The 17,108-nt window shown below is 39.0% G+C and overlaps 1 protein-coding gene across 1 annotated transcript in view; it reads right to left on the bottom strand.

The window, feature by feature from the left end:
* Positions 1-14,318: 14,318 nt before the first annotated feature.
* Positions 14,319-17,108, bottom strand: part of LRFN2 (leucine rich repeat and fibronectin type III domain containing 2) — a gene marked incomplete at both ends in the record, with an annotated part of 85,261 nt that continues 82,471 nt past the window's right edge. The window contains one exon of the mRNA XM_083349338.1: positions 14,319-15,240. Coding sequence (XP_083205464.1) covers positions 14,319-15,240 — 922 coding nt within the window. The remainder of the gene's footprint in view (positions 15,241-17,108) is intronic.

Raw genomic sequence — 17,108 nt, forward strand, 5'->3', positions numbered from 1 at the left:
CAAAGTCAGCTTATTGCCCCCAACAATCTCGGTCCTCATTTTACCTACCTCAGAAGGATGGAAGGCTGAGTCAACCTTGAGCCTGGTGGGATGCGAACCTGCACTAATTGCAGGCAGCTGGTGTTACTTAAGGAGGCATTAGCCCACTGCTCCACCAAGGCTCTTATGAAGTGTCCTTGGTGGTCTCTGACCTTGGTTGTTTTCTTGCAGACATTTCATTACCCAAACTAATGAACATCATCACTAGTCTTTCTTTTACCTCAGATTGTGGTCCTTCGTGAGGCGTTCCTGGCTGCAAGCATGGAGTCTGCCTCTACTGTGCAATTTTCTCCATGAAACATTATTAGATCATCATCATCATACATAGTTTCAGATCCATGCAGGAAGTGAACTGAGGCCCTTGTTACTGGATGGTTTTCATCACATCAGGTTCCAACTTCCTCCAGTTGAACTGATGAGATTATGTACAGATGAAAATGTTCCTGACATCATATAGAAAGAAGCTATAATCTGGCATGCTGAAGGATGCTCAGTGATATTTTTGACTAATGGTAAAGCAGAACGTTATGCTATCTGTATGGATCTAAAATTACATCTGGGATTCTGATTTTTGTGAAGTGAGGGCCAAACTAGATGGCAAATTATTTTATCAAAATATTTAAAATGTTTGTGGCTTCAGGGGAAATTTTGATAGCAATTTCTGCAGAAAGGAAAGGAAACTGATTATCTCGACCCGTACCAATCGGGTTTCAGACCCGGGCATAGCACGGAGACAGCATTGGTCGCACTGGTGAATGATCTCTGGCGGGCTTGGGACAGGGGTTGTTCCTCTGTCCTAGTCCTATTAGACCTCTTAGCGGCTTTTGATACCATCAACCATGGTATCCTACTGCGGCGTCTCAGGGGGCTGGGAGTGGGGGGCACTGTTTTATAATGGTTCTCCTCCTACCTCCTGGGCCGCTCGCAGTCGGTGTTGATGGGAGGACAGAGGTCCACCTTGAGATCTCTCATTTGTGGAGTCCCTCAGGGGTTGGTCCTCTCTCCCCTCCTGTTCAACATCTACATGAAGCCGCTGGGTGAGCTCATTCGTGGTTTCGGGGTGGGGTATCACCAGTACGCTGATGATACCCAACTTTTTCTTTCCACCCCGAATCAACCCAGTGATGCCCTCGCTGTGATGTCCCATTGCCTGGAAGTGGTCCGGGTTTGGATGGGGAGAAACAGGCTTCATCTCAATCCTGACAAGACTGAGTGGCTGTTCATACTGGCATCTCGGGCTGACCAGCCTTCTCCATCATTAACAATAGGAGATGAGGTATTACCCCCTGTTGATAGGGCTCACAACTTGGGCGTCCTCCTGGATTCACGGCTCAGTTTTAAAGATCATATAGGAGCCGTGACCAGGGGGGCTTTTGCCCAGATTTGCCTGGTGCGCCTATCTGGACCGAGATGCTCTATGTACTCATGCACTCGTGACCTCCTGCTTAGACTACTGCAATGCCCTCTACAAGAGCCTTGGTGGAGCAGTGGGCTAATGCCTCCTTAAGTAACACCAGCTGCCTGCCATTAGTGCAGGTTCGCATCCCACCAGGCTCAAGGTTGACTCAGCCTTCCATCCTTCCGAGGTAGGTAAAATGAGGACCCATATTGTTGGGGGCAATTAAGCTGACTTTGTAATAATGGTGCTTGGGGTGTGTGTGAAAGCCCTAATAAGCAGGCATATACATAGAATGAAGGCTACTGCTAACCTTGTAAGCCACCCTGAGTCTTTGGAGAAGGGCGGGATATAAATGGAATTAAAATAAAATAAAATAAATAAATGGGGCTGCCCTTGAGGACCACCCAAAGACTTCAACTGATGCAGAATTCAGCTGCGTGAGTTTTGATGGGAGCTTCCCGATATTCCCATATAACACCTCTTCTCCATGAGCTACATTGGCTTCTGGTTGCCCTCCGGGTGAGATTCAAGGTGCTGGTAATCACCTATAAAGCGCTAAATGGCTTGGGTCCAGACTATCTAAGGCAGGGGTGTCAAACTTAATTTCATTGAGGGCCGCATCAGCATTGCAGTTGCCCTCAAGGGGCCGGGTGGGTGTGGCCTGGTTGGGCATGGCCTACTGGGTGGGTGTGGCTAGAGTGCATATGACCTACTGGGTGGGCATGGCCAGCTCTACATTGTTCACATCAAGAGTGCCTATGGGGGCCTGGGCAGGAGTGGGACAGATCTGAGGGTCTCTGGCAGAAGAAGGGTCTCTGGGCCAGGGCCAAGGCAGTGGGGGCCTTTCCCTCACTGTTTCCAGGATGGCTTCGTGGGCCACATGAAACCACTTTGTGGGCCGCATCCAGCCCCCAGGCCTTGTGTTTGACATGTCTGATCTAAGGGAACACCTGCTGCTGGCATCATCTTCCCATCGTCCTGTGCGCCCCCACAGGGAGGGCCTTCTCAGGGTACTGCTGGTTAATGATTGCTGGCGGGTTATTCCCAGGGGAAGGGCGTTCTCTGTGGGTTCACCTGCTCTATGGAACCAACTACCCACGGATCTTAGGACTGCCCCCAACCTTCGCTCATTTTGCCGGGACCTGAAAACTTGGCTCTTTGAACTGTTTTGTCCAGACTGTGGGGTTGTTAATTTAACTGGGTTTTAGATTTACTCTTGGGGCTTGAATTTAATTTAATTGTTTTAATTGATTTTAATTTTTGTATTTCATGGTTTTAACTGCCCTGTAAACTGCCCTGAGTCCTACAGGAATAGGGCAGTATACATATTCAAGAAAATAAATAAATAAATAAATAAATAAATAAATAAATAAATAAATAAATAAATAAATAAATAAATAAAAACTATCAGTTCATCTATCAGCTCCTTATGGCCTTTCACACAAATGCTAGTTATGTTAGAAGAAAAGGTATACATTAATCACTTGTATCACAGTCATAGTGGTAGAAATGAAGTTTCTGTTCAGTTAATAGTGCGTGGTTGCTATCTAAATAAAAAATGTTACACCTTTTCCTCTCTTACGAAGGTCAACCTTACAAGCCCTCCCTCCAGAACCTGTCTCTCCTTTACGCTTGTAGACATGGACAAACTCAAAATTGTGTCAAATACTACTACTATTACTACTACTTACTACTACTATTGTGGAGCATAGCTTCAGTTTTTATCACAAAATACATATCCTCCACAGTAAGATATTTTTTGAGATTATATCTAGAAGATACAAAGGTGAATTTGCTACACATTCAGTTGTCATTTACAATATTTATATATAAGGAAATGCATAGTTTACTGCAATAATTAATACATTTGGACATTTTTTGGCCTTGTCCTCCTCCGCCGCCTTCTTTTTCTTTCCCTCCTACTTATTGTCAACTATTAACTGCCAAATGTAAAAAATATCCCAGTGCTCTTTCTCTTAAAAAAATCAGTCTATTAATAAATTATAAGCTTGTAACATTTAAAGTACATAAATGACAGCAGAAAAGAGTGGTTTCTTTCTGTAAAAGGGATTGCTTGGGAGAAATGTTTTCTATACTGAGGCATAGAAAGAATTTAGAAAAGCAGCAGTACATGAATAATTTTAATAAATATAGATAATGAAATGAATTTAAACAATACCAATTATTCAGAAGGAAGCAAATGCATGGGACTGACTCCATGGAAGTTAAGAAGAACAAACTTCATCATCAAATTAAATTCTTCTTTAAAATAAATAGCTGATATATGATTAAAATAACCACTATAAAATATTAGATGTGTATATACAGTTATTAGATTTTGATAGATTGGCACTTATTTTTACACACACACACACACACTGTGTGTGTGTGTGTGTGTATGTGTATACTGGCTAAGGTCGACCAAGGCAGTCATAGAATGGTTCCCACTTGATAAAAAAGCATCCATGAAAGAGACCTAAAACAAGATGGAACAACTACATCAGCAAGTCTTGTGGGCTCATTTGGCGAAAGAAAGCTCAGGACCATATTAGTTGGAAACATTCAGAAAAGGCCTTCCTCCTGCCTCTCTCTCTGTCTGTCTCTGTCTGTCTGTCTGTCTGTCTGTCTGTCTGTCTGTCTGTCTGTCTCTCTCTCTCTCTCTCTGTTTCTCTCTCTCTCACACACACACATACTGAGACAGGTGATCCTGTAAATAGTCTGGATTTATGTCCTGCACTGTTTGTAGCTGACAAAGAGCAACTAATACAATATTGCACTGAGAATCCTAGTGGGCAATTTATTTATTTATTTATTTATTTATTTAATTGGATTTGTATACCGCCCTTTCCCGAAGGACTCAGGGCGGTTTACAGGGAATTAAAACAAGAAATACAAAAGTTAAAAATAATTAAAAAGATTATAATAGTCCCTGAGAGAATAAAAACCTCAATTAAAATTAAAATTAAAATTAAAATTAAAATTAAAATAATTAAAATTAAAATTAAAATAATTAAAATTAAAATTAAAATTAAAATTAAAATTAAAATTAAAATTAAAATTAAAATTAAAATTAAAATTCTCAGCTTGGGCCAGAGAGCTCGAAGAGCCAGGTCTTCAGGTCCCGGCGGAATGAACAAAGGTCGGGGGCAGTCCTCAACTACACGGGCAGCTGGTTCCAGAGGGCAGGCGCACCCACTGAGAAGGCCCTCCCCCTGGGCATTACCCGCCGGCAATCTTTTACTGCCGGCACCCTGAGAAGACCCTCCCTGTGGGAGTGCACTGGACGAAGGGAGCTTGATGCCGGCAGCAGGTGTTCCCTCAGATATCCCGGACCCAAGCCATTTAGGGCTTTATAGGTCATCACCAGCACCTTGAATCTCACCCGGAGGGCAACCGGAAGCCAATGCAGCTCGCGGAGTAGAGGTGTTACATGGGAGTATCGGGAAACCCCCATCACAACTCGCGCGGCTGCATTCTGCACCAGCTGAAGCCTCCAAGTGGTCCTCAAGGGCAGCCCCATGTAGAGAGCGTTGCAGTAGTCTAAATGATGGCAATGATGGTCTTGAAGCAAAAGTGTTAGTTGGCTTTACTATGATGTGCCCCAAGCTGCATGAATGACTGCGCTCTGAACCAGTGGCAGTGTTTGAACACTGTTTCAATAAAAAGGTCACCTTTTGATTGCAATAATCCAATCAAAAGGTAACTAAAACATAAGTGAAATTGGTAAATTACAGCTAATCTATTGCATTATAATTTGTTACAAACTAGCAACATCTGTTTACCAGATAGCAATAGCACTTAAACTTATATACTGCTCCATAGTGCTTGACAGCCCTTTCTAAGTGGTTTACAGAGTCAGCATATTGCCCCCAACAATCTGGGTCCTCATTTTACTGTCCTCTGATGGATGGAAGGCTGAGTCAACCTTGAGCCGGTGAGATTTGAACTCTGGCAGTGAGCAGTGAGTTAGCCTGCAATTTTGCATTCTAATCACTGTGGCATCTCTTTTCTTTATGTCTACCATGTAGAATAGCAGGAAGAAAGAGAGTGATTCCCTCTGTCATAAAGATTAAGAGTTGCTTAATCTTGTTTTGCAGACTTGTTGGGATGTGCTACAGATAACATGCTAATTAACTGGTTATGTCAACTGGGTGCTGGAAATAGAGTCTGAAAATAAACTTGGAAAACTTAATCATTGGAATTTGCTCTTAGAAGCATGCACACTTTAATCTATGGCGTGAGTCCATCTTGCCTAGCAAGGTAAACTCACCTACATGGCTTATGCTGCACTGAGTCAAAGTTGTACACAACAAAAAATGTTTGAACATGTGCGCTGAGATTATAACATTGATTAGCAATCAACACTGGATTCTTGTCTTTTCTATAGCAAATTATGATCAGAAGTAGGAGCAACACTACTGGCTTCCGGTTTGCACACACGGTGCTTCCGGACATGCAGGAAGTCCGCTCCCTGCTGTCCGTTCTTTCTTTTTTGGAGGACCCTGAAAAGGGTCAAAAATTGCCCTGGAGGGGCAACTACCACAAGGAGGCCCTCCCTCCGCTTGAATCCAGGACAGCTTCTTTGGCCCAAAGAAGAAAAAAACGGCCATAAAGATGGCCAATCATTAAGCTGCTCCCTCCCGAAAGCCAAAAGCACTACCTAGCACTAAGAAGCAATCTGGAGGACATGGGTGAGACTTTACCTTTCTTATCCCTTTAACCATTCTCCTGTGGGACTTTCCTGGAAATTTCCTTCCCCATTTTTTGAAAAAATGGTGAGTATTTACTTGGGGAACAAATTTTAAAGCCTTAAAGTCTTAAAAGAAAATCAAGTAATTCAGCAAAGAACTTAAGCAATTTTATTTGTAATTACTAAAAAGCTCCTATTTTTTGGTAGGGATCAACTACCCTACTTTCTCTCTAAACTGTGAATTAAGGGGAAAAAATGGACTAATGCTATAAAAGTTTTATATTAATTGGGGAATTTTTTTTACATCACATTCTGTATACTATTGATGACATCTTGTGGCAAAATGTGGTACAGCAAGTAAATCTTTTTCCTATTGTGAGAGCTGACTGAATAACAGAGTTGTCCTTGACACCACTTTTAAAGATAAGTGTGGGAACACCTGGCACTGAAAACAACTCTCTTGGAGGTGGATAATCTTTGACTCTTACTAAAATAGCCTCCACGGAAGACTTAGCTGCAAACAATGAAATGGATGAATATATCCCACCACTTAACCACAAAGTGATACTGGACACAATTTTGGCAATGACAGAGCAAATTAAAGCCAAACTGCAAGAAAAATCTGACAACTTAAAGCCACCAAACCAAACTCTGACCTTAAATGAGGAAATGACAATCCAAAAGCAAACAGAAGAAGCAAAAACTAACACTAAAATAGGAGACTTCAAAGAACAACAAATGCAACCTACAGAGAACCTTAAAGTCCAAATTTCAGTGTCAACTACAAAACTTACAACTCAAAAAGCAATAACACCCAAAGAAAGCAACATCAAGACTGAAGACATTAAAGGCCTTCAAATATATTACAGTGAGAACTCAGCTAATCAAATGACAACCATAACACCAGCTACTACTTTCTATATAACCCAGATGGAACTGGAAGAAGAAAAAGACCTGACTGATTTAATGACAACTATATTACATCAATAATCAAAAACTGAATTATTACAGCAAAATTTCAATGGTTAGAAAGGGGATACTTTCTTTGCAAAACTGACACTTGGGTGCTCTCCCTGGATCCAAATAAGGGGTATAGGAAAAAACAGAGATACATTTGAGAATTTAAAGATGCCAAAAGGGAAGCCTGATTGGCACAAAAGGAAGGCAAGAATTAGATTTTAAAAAATTGAACTTGTTTCTATTTGTGGGATTCCTAAGGATAGAGTTTAAAAATAACTTTTAATGGACTAAGGGGAATCTCTAAAAAATATAACTGATTTTACATTTAGGTTTCTGATCTGTAAGGAAAAACAAAGTTAAGCTTCTAATTTAATTTAATTTAATTTAATAATATTTCTATACCGCCCTTCTCCCTGAGGACTCAGGGTGGTTCACAGGGCAAAGTAAAATACATAATAGAACATAATTCTGAACTATATTATAGAAAAGATAGTATTTTAACAATTGTTGCATGGTTAAGATGACTTATAGAATATATTAGTTATAAGGATATAGACGGAAATTCATTTTTTATTTAATTTTTAAAAGAAAGTTGGTTATTAGAATCGATATATATTATAGAATTTGGAAAGATATAATATAAGATATTTTGCTATAAGTGGTGATTTGTTAAGATAATAAATAGACGATATTGGTAAAAAATAAGAATGTTTTGAAATGAATAATGTAAGTTTTGTAGACAGGATAATTACTCTTTATTGAAATAGGGAAATGTGGGTTACCCAGGGCTTTTTTTGTCATAGAACGCTCAGAACGGAGTTCTGGCACCTTTTTTGGATAGAACCTTGTAGGGTAGTCAAGGCAGGTTGTATGACATGTGTGAGTTCCGGCACCTTTTTCTTTTACAAAAAAAGCACTGGGGTTACCCAAAAGTAAGCTTTCTTTCATTTATTATAGGCTACTTTAGATCTTTTTATTGCAATTAGCTAAAACCTAAAAACAGGATATTGATATGTACTAGTGAAAATATATTGAAAATTCTTTTAATTGACTAGGTCACAATTAGAAATTTATAATTTGATTAATTGGACTATGTTATAACTAAGGGAAGTGGAGAGGGAATCTTGGTTGTAGTAACCTGAGCTATGTACAAATAACTTGTTATTTGATATTGTTTACTTTTGATTACCCAACCACCATATTGCTTCACAAATATTTGAATGTAAATAGTATAAAATTAATAAAACTTATAATAAAAAAGAAGTAGGAGCAACACTACTAAATTAGAATTTCATAGACTGTTGCCTTTGCTTGCAATGCTTCTGAAATGTTTCATTTAACTAGGTCTATATAGAGATAAAAGAAGATTCATAGCACATGTTGGACAATGTGTTCTAAAGCTCTCAGGTTTAAACAGTGATATTTCCAAGGAGAAAATACCTGCCTGAAGAAATTGGAGAACCACAGCTTCATGTAGACAATGCCATGCTTGGTGAACCAGCAGTTCAGTCTAAATCATCTTTCTACATTTCTCTCTATAAGGATAAATGTTCATCTGTAAACACACATATCACTTACTGTATTAGGCTTTCCTGATTGGTAGCAATGGATAAGTTTCCCTAATGCAAACTTGAACAGACTCAGATTTAGCAACTAAGATGTTGCATTCCATCTTGATGAATGAAACTGTAGATGTTCTGTTTGTCAAGACATGTTTGTCACATTCACAGTTCTGAGTAAGAATGTTTTAATGTTTAAACACAATGTGTGAACAGGTTCTTTGGTGTGAATAAGTAAAGGCAATAAGAACGCCTGGTAAAATGAAAACATTCAAATACTGAAAACATTCAAATAAAGACTAAAATGCTTATTTCTGTGAATTTGGGCTCTTTCGCACATGTACACAATTACTTGACTTTTTGATGCTTGGAATTGTGTGAACTCACAGCTGCAAGGAAATCTATTTGAGGTTATGTTAGCACAAAAAGCAGTGATGGCTTCTTCAGTTCACTAGCAGATGCAAACATGAAGAGATTCATATGAAAATCTGCTTTTACTGACATCAAATGTGCAGATACAATTTGCCAGCCATTACAAGATATACAACAACAACAACAACAGAGTGAGCATCTGATACTAAGTAATATAATAGGGTCTTCTGTGATAGCTGATGTGGGAAAGAGTTTTGGAAATGCATGGTATTTAATTTGGGCAGAAACATTCATGTGGCAAAAAAAGCGATTTCAAATTGCTCATGTTTTTGTCAGAATATATAATCAGAAACAACAGAAGAAAAAACATAAAATGAGGTAATCTATGTATTGAATTATAGGAAGTAAACTCTCCACTGCTTACATTAATAGGAATGAATGCAAAGAAAATGCTATTTATAGTAATTTCCCCATAATTACATAGATCTTTATTTCCAAAAGAGAGAAATAACCTTTGATAAATAAATCTGCAACATTGTAATTTGGCCAAGTTTAGGGAAAAGAATTATTCCAAGAGAAAAAAGTTAAAATAAGTAAAATGTTTATTTCTGCATAGATGAGATAAGCAAGGAGAACAATCAGACATCTATATGCAATGTTGTGAGGTAGCAAAATTTTGCAGCAGTGGGGGAAAAAAAGAAAAAAAAGGATGCCCTGCAGCTTTACAGTTTCTGTGCTCTTATTCAGTTTCAGCAATTTGCTGTATATGTTGGTGATAGAAGAATTAACTGTGACATGTATCCAATAAAATATATGAATATAGGTGCCTGTATATCACCAATACTAGGTGAACTGCACTGGTTGCAACTGGGCTTCTGAATACAGTTCAAGGTGAGTGAAAGTAGTCATCTGTAAAGCCCTTCATGGCACAGGACCTAGGCATTTTTATGACCATCTGTTTCTTTATCTCTGCCCATCCTGTAAAATTCAACAGGGATGACATGCTCATCAATTAATCAGTGGCACCTTATGGGATGCAGGAGTCCCTGGAAGACAGGACTCTTCCCCAGGCATTGGGCCAGTTATGAGCTGTAGAATTAGACTCCAATGTAGTATGTTTTATTATTATATCATATCAATATATTCATGTTTTTAACTCTTGCTAGCTGTCCACAGTGGCCTGGTGGGTGGGTGGCCATAAAATTGAATGGACAAATGAACAAATAAAATACTTTGCAGACACAACACTTTCTTCAAGATTGTTTAATTTTAAATAAGAATTATTTAAAGTGTGTCCATATTATGGTGCAGAAATGTGGACACGCATATCTTCAAGGGGAGGGGAGGAGAGGAAAGGAGACAATGCTTGGACATGAATGCTAGTTTTTGTTATATGAGTATTCATGAAATAGGTATATTTCCCAATTTCTACTGAATTCCAATTTTCATCACCTGTAGTAGGTGGGTCTATAGTAAGGGATCACTGGAACTGACATAAGATGTCACCTTGAGGTTTATATATTTCCTCCCAATGTTCTAGCTCACGTGTCATGCAGAAGCCACGCCCACCCCATTGCTGGCAATGGCAAAACTGTCCCAATACATTGCATGACGTCACGTGACATCACAAGTTTGACATGTCTGTTCTAGCTGAAGTGTTTGTTCATTCCAAATGAATTCCAAATTATATCCAAGAAAGCTACATTTCCAAGGTTAAAAAAACATATTCTCTTTTGGGCAATTTCTAGTTGTGTGGCATTATGACTGGTTGCACCACTGAAAGGATGGATAAACTGATTAAATGCAGTGGTGGAATAAAAGGAAAATAGATTTTGAAGGTTCATGCATGAACCTTTTTTACTTATCATTTTTCAAATATTATAGCTTTCCCAGAGAGAGATTCTGATGTAGCCTTTTCAAGGGGAAGCCAAAATTTTATATTAACTTCTGTATAAAGGAATTTTACTTTTACACCATCTGGGTCATTAGATATTTGCACTGATTGTCCACTCTTCAAGTATTCTGGAATAAATGAATAGTGCTGCATCTGCTTCAAAGAGGATGTGGAAGAAGTCCTTCAGTCCTTGGGCAAGTCCAGAATCTCTCCTATTAATAAAATAAGGCCTTTTTCAGAGGGCCTTTGGGGGAAAAAAAGTGCTGCTACTTTAAGAAGGCTGCTCATTAAAGTACAACCATCCACTGAGTGACTTTCAAAGTTACAACAGCACTGAAAAATGTGACATGACCGGTCCTCACATTTACATCTGAACACTTGGCCACCAGCCTGTATTTATGACAGATACCATACCCTGGTGTTGTGTGATTGCCATCAGGTGCCTTGTTTAGCAACAGAGATTCTGGCACCAACGGTGAACATAAGTCAAGGACTACTTGTATGGATGGTTAATTTGATGAGGGACATACAAGGCTGAGTTGTAAAACCCCAAATTAAATCACCTTGGGTGCCTCTTCATGTCATCTAGTGCCTGCCTGCATTTTTGCAACCAAGCTATGCTAGCCTGAGCCTTGAGGCATATCAGCTGGTATGTTGACTTCATGTACTAGTTATTGCTAATTAACATGATCTAGATTGGACTTTCCAATCTTGTGCCCTGCTGTGTTGAAATGATTGCTCTCTGCATTCCAAGCCAGCTTTAGTCATGTAAGTTGAAGCTTCTGGAAGTTGTCAAATTGGCACCTTGAACAGGCAACAGACAATGAAAGCTGTTTGCACTTAAAATAGAACGAGTTTGCCTTATTGAGATTCTTTTCTGAATCTCTGAGACTTTCTTATGTTCAATGCTGCACCAGCTCTCTTAAAACATTTCAAAGATAGCAGTAGCACTTGGTACTTAGACTTATATACCACTTCATAGTGCTTTACAGTCAGTGGTGGGATTCAAATATGTGAACATGGATGTCACTTCCGGAAGTCCATTCTGGGCCTGGGCAACAAAAAATTAGCTACCGGTTCTGCTGAAGTGGTGTGAACCAGATGAATCCCACCACTGTTTACAGTCTTCTCTAAGTGGTTTACACAGTCAGTATATTGCCTTCAACAATTTGGGTCCTCATTTTACCGAACTCGGAAAGGTGGAAGGCTGAGTCAGCCTTGAGCCAGTGAAATTTGAACTCTGGCAGTGAACAGTGAGCTAGCCTGCAAAGCTGCATTCTAACCACTGCACCACCACAGCTCCTAAGATCCCTTAGTAATCATTTTTGCCTGTTCAGTAAGAACCATAATCTATTTTCTACTTGATTTTCATAATTTATCCAATTTCTACAGTTCTGAGTTATTATTATTATCCTCCTGAGTTATTTCAATTAGAAGCTGGTGAATAGTAGGGCTGAAGATACTGACAAGACATTTTGTACAGAGAGAATGTGTGTTATGTGATACATAGTAAATGTGGATATTGGCAATTTCAAGGAAAGTGTAATAGACATGCACACCTCTCTTACTATAAATACCTTGCTTCTGTATTGCTGAATTATTTACAGCCAGAAGTATTTAATTGATAGAAAGTATCAGCTTCTATGATCTGGAATGAACTCCCTTGGAAGAACATACAAGTTGAAGGATCTTTTTTTCCCCTAAGAAAACAAAAATTAATTCTAGCATTCAGAACAGACCATTGAAATAATGAATAAAAGAAAGGTTCATTTTTTTCCCAATAAGTTGTTTTTACTGTACATTTTGTAGCAAAAGAGGAAGGGAAAAGAAAATATTTTGATCACAGGGATGCCATTTTCTAAAACTTCAAATAGGAAACATGACAGATAACAGGATCAAATACATAGCCATGTCACAATATATCTCTGAGCTGAGCTTTGTCTTAAAAACAAAAACCAAGATGGTATATGAGTGTTCTCTTCACCCTTTTACAATTCTGTTCAGCACAGTCCCTTTGAAAAAATAAATAGTGTGTAATTTTAGAAAGAGCTTCCCAATGGACAAATCTTTGGGAGCAAATAAATACAAAAAACAATTCTGAATTATAGGCTGTGGCTCTAAAGGCCAACATTTCACTTCTGCCATGGAGTAGTGTTTTGGGAGGGCAGAATTTGTGCATTCACAGCTCTTCCAGATCCATTAATGCATTTGATTATCACTTAAAAAGGCATAATGGGTAGTCTCAAATGGACAAGGGTTTCAACAAGAAAGACAAACATGTGAACATAATGTGGGACACAGAGAGACTATATAGCACTGTTGAATCTGGGGCCCTCCTAGTCTACACTGCATTTACCAGAGCAAATGAGGAATATTCTCATAATCAACCTTGGAGTCTCATGTGATGCTGGAGATTTCATGCCCCTTTCTTCTGACTGACATGATGATATGCCAATTTATGGTATTTAATATTAAGGCTATGAATCCCCCTCCATCTTCTAATGTTTATGAGTTGGATTTTTTTGTTGTTTATTGATTAAATAGTGATTTGGGCTCCTTGGCCAGAAATAAGAACATTTTTCTCCTTTCTCCCTCAGGTTATAAAAACTCGATTTCTCTCTTCCACCCTGACACTAAACTCTCTTATATTCTTAATAACCTATGGCCATCTGTTGATGAATAAAATAAGATTGGAAAATGATAACACCTTAATTATTAATAATCAATTATTAGATTTTTTCTGGGAAAGTGCTATGGATTTTTTTAAAAAAAAACTTATAACAAGGGAAAGAAAGGCATTGAGTATGGACTGTTGGATTACTATTTTTTCTGGAGAGGGGAGAATATTCAGGTAAACAGTGGCAAGATTTTTTCAAAATGTTGCTTTTAATCTTAATGTTAATTTGTGTGTTCAGGGTTTCCTTTTTCCAGATATATTGGTTATGTAGTGGCAGCTGAGGTTATTTCCCTGTTAGTTTTGTGTCCACTGAAATGTTCTTCTCAGACAATGAGAAAATGAAGACAAAAATAATTCTCCTAAGAGTTGAATAGACACTTCTTAACCAGCATTAATCCTCTTTCAATTTTGTTACACAGTTCACTGGGAAACTGGGATAGCACTGAATGTTTCCAGTGAATTCCTTGAGACATTCACACAGATATAAATAATATGTTGAGGGCATATCACCATCTCCTTACACACATGCACACATCCTATAAATGTCTCATAACTTCGTTTACTCCACTTGAATTTTTATGTTAATATTTATTGACCAATATGTCGCTGAATGTGTTTGTGTGTGTGTGTGTGTGTGTGTTTTCCTTCTATCACATTTATGGCCTTTTGAACTCATGGACTTGGTTATGTTTGGTAGGACTAAGAATGGAATGGAGGGCAACTTCTATTTACACTGTGCTTTCCATGACCCACTCAGAACTCCCATAAGTTCCCTTTGATTCTGTCAGGTCACTGTCATTGTACTGTAAAAGCATACCATTCACTGACAAACTACGTTTTGTCCAAATGTTTGTGATTTTTTTTGGGTAGTTGCAACACTGAGAAGTGGAAAAGTCCCCCATGTCAAAAGAATGGCTACGCTTAGTTTTACCCTCCAGTGGCAACATGAGGAGGCTACGAAATTTGGATTCCTGCTGACCCAAAAGTGGCTCCTTGTCTGAGTGACGGACCACTATGGAAGTTCTTGAGTCTACTGTTTCTTCTTTTTTCTGACACTTCAAGTCCAGAGAGGCAAAAGCTCCCATGAGCCGATCAATATTGTGATGCTTCGATCTTGATGGGGGCCTCCATTTACTGGACAATGTGCCCTGCTCACTTTGGAGGCTGTAGCCATCACAGTCACGGCTGTTCATGGAACTAGAGGAAGAAGAGATACTGCTGTGTGCCGACTCACAGTTAAACTCCATGAGTTCATTCCTTACCACAACTTTGGGATTCACTTGTGGCAGGACTCCATTCTGGACAGGTTGAGATCCATTTGTTTGAGAATAGACGTTGCTAACATTGGCCATCTTACCAGGATTGTTGTTGCAAACCTTGTACCGCACCATGAGTATGATGATAAATACCAGCAGAGTAGCCACAATGATGCCTCCAATGATTAAAATCATGGTCCCACCCAGAAACTGGCTGTGCATGGACTGGCACTGGGGATAGTCCTCTTTGGTGTAGAACTGGGCACAGCCTACTATGTTGGTAGCAGTGAGCGTTGTGGCAGTGTCATCCCACAGGGCCAGAACACACAGATCATAGCCTGTTCCAGAAACTAGATTGTTCACCACAAAGGCTTTATTTGTAGCTGGAATCATCCTTAAAGAGAAAGAAAAGAATAGCATTAGATTAATTTGAAAGAGAACAGTAGACTGGCAAGGCAGAGGCAATTGTGGACTTCAGAAAACTAAATAACAGGTACAACGTTTGAATTCTAAATTGTTTCTTTTTTCACCTGAGCATACAGACACAACAATCTTGTTTATTTCTGAATATGTGATTTTAAAAAACTCATTCTGCCATGGTACAAGAACTGGCCCTTACAAGATTAGTGGCATTTTCACCGTGGTTAGGTAAATCATATATTCTGGCTTCCTTGTTGCTATTCTGTCCACATATTACAAATCATAATGCCTGAAGTCCCAAATTGACAAAGCACAAGCATTCAGAATACAAAGAAGAGACATTACTTCAGTTTAATATCTAACAAGATTATCAAAATATACGTTACAAGCTTTTATAGCAGACAGGTTATTAGTGCAGTCTGTTTTCCTTTGTCTGTATTTTTAATTGTTTCAACATTGTATCAGATGTAAGCTGTCAGATCTGTTGGAGTGGCCACTTACAATAAATCAAGAAAAATAAATGTATTTGTTTAATTTGTATGCTGCCTGACTCCCTATGACTCTGGGCAGCACAAATAAGGTTATGATTGCTATATAAGGTTGTAATTGTTGTATCTTGTGTATAATCTTGGGGTCAACATTACCTTCAAAACATTTTCTGATGCATTGGTGCTTCTTCAGGATCAAGACTTATGAGATACAGGGGAATCATAGTCTCCTGCCAAAGAATACCTGGAGGGAACTTTCCTCTCCAGAAATGGAAATGTCTAGAGATGTCAAGTTGCTTCCCCCACTCTGTCACCTGGCATCATACCAGCCAAGTGGCAGAGACAATGCAGGCTTCAAAAACACAGATTCAGTAAACCTGTTTATATCCACCAGGCAAAGCAGTTTCCCCCTTCTGGCCAGCTTTCAATCATTTATTGCATCTCAGTTCTGCTAGATGCATAACAAGCAATGGCTTTCATGGGGATCCTAAGAGCAGTTCTTCCTGAATTGCAAATCAAGAAGACCTATATTTGTCTGCATGGAATTGAATGAGTGTAGCTTTTATTAGTTTCATACCAGAAAGCATTTGTAACATTTGAAGAGCTTTATAGCAACCAGCAGAGGCACCTATAGGAAATAAACCACAGGTAGTCTTTAGTGTTAGTGTTTTATGTATATGAAGCACTCTAAGGAAGACCATCTGAAAATTATCTCCATAAGTATCCTGTTTTCCCAACGTCATCAGTTAGCTCAAAATTTTCAAGCAGAGGAAAAGAATCAATCACAACATGTGGACTTTACTCACAAACATCTAGGAATGTCACAATATGACAACCAGGGATAATTAATCACTCTCTGCCATTTGCTCCAACGAAGGAGACAATTTATTCTTTGATGACAAACTTAACAAACGGTTCAGTTTAGCCTCAAGAGTTAACATAATAGTTTCTTAGTTATGTGACACAGATGTTTGTCTTTCAATACTGGGGGACGGGGCACACTGAGTAGAAGGAAGAAAATTCTTCCATTTCCACAAAGCCCAGTTGAAGTAAATGTCAGCTTCAGGTTGTCATATGAGTGGAACATAGATTTGTAAGTTACATTTTTCATAAGAAAGACATTTTTCATGCTATGCCTAACAGCATGCTATGCTATGCCTAGTAGCAGAAAGACATTCATCTTTTAATCAATTAACCACTCAGTGGTGAACCAAGAATATTTTTTTTAAATATTCCCCTCCCCCAATGCTGTTGCCCTTTTATTTTGACCCCAAACCACCCCAGTGATGCCCTCGATGTGATGTCCCATTGCCTGGAGGCGGTTCGGGTCTGGATGGGGAGGAACAGGCTTTGG

The sequence above is a fragment of the Vipera ursinii genome (assembly GCF_947247035.1).
Source record: "Vipera ursinii genome assembly, chromosome: 1".
NCBI lineage: Eukaryota > Metazoa > Chordata > Lepidosauria > Squamata > Viperidae > Vipera > Vipera ursinii.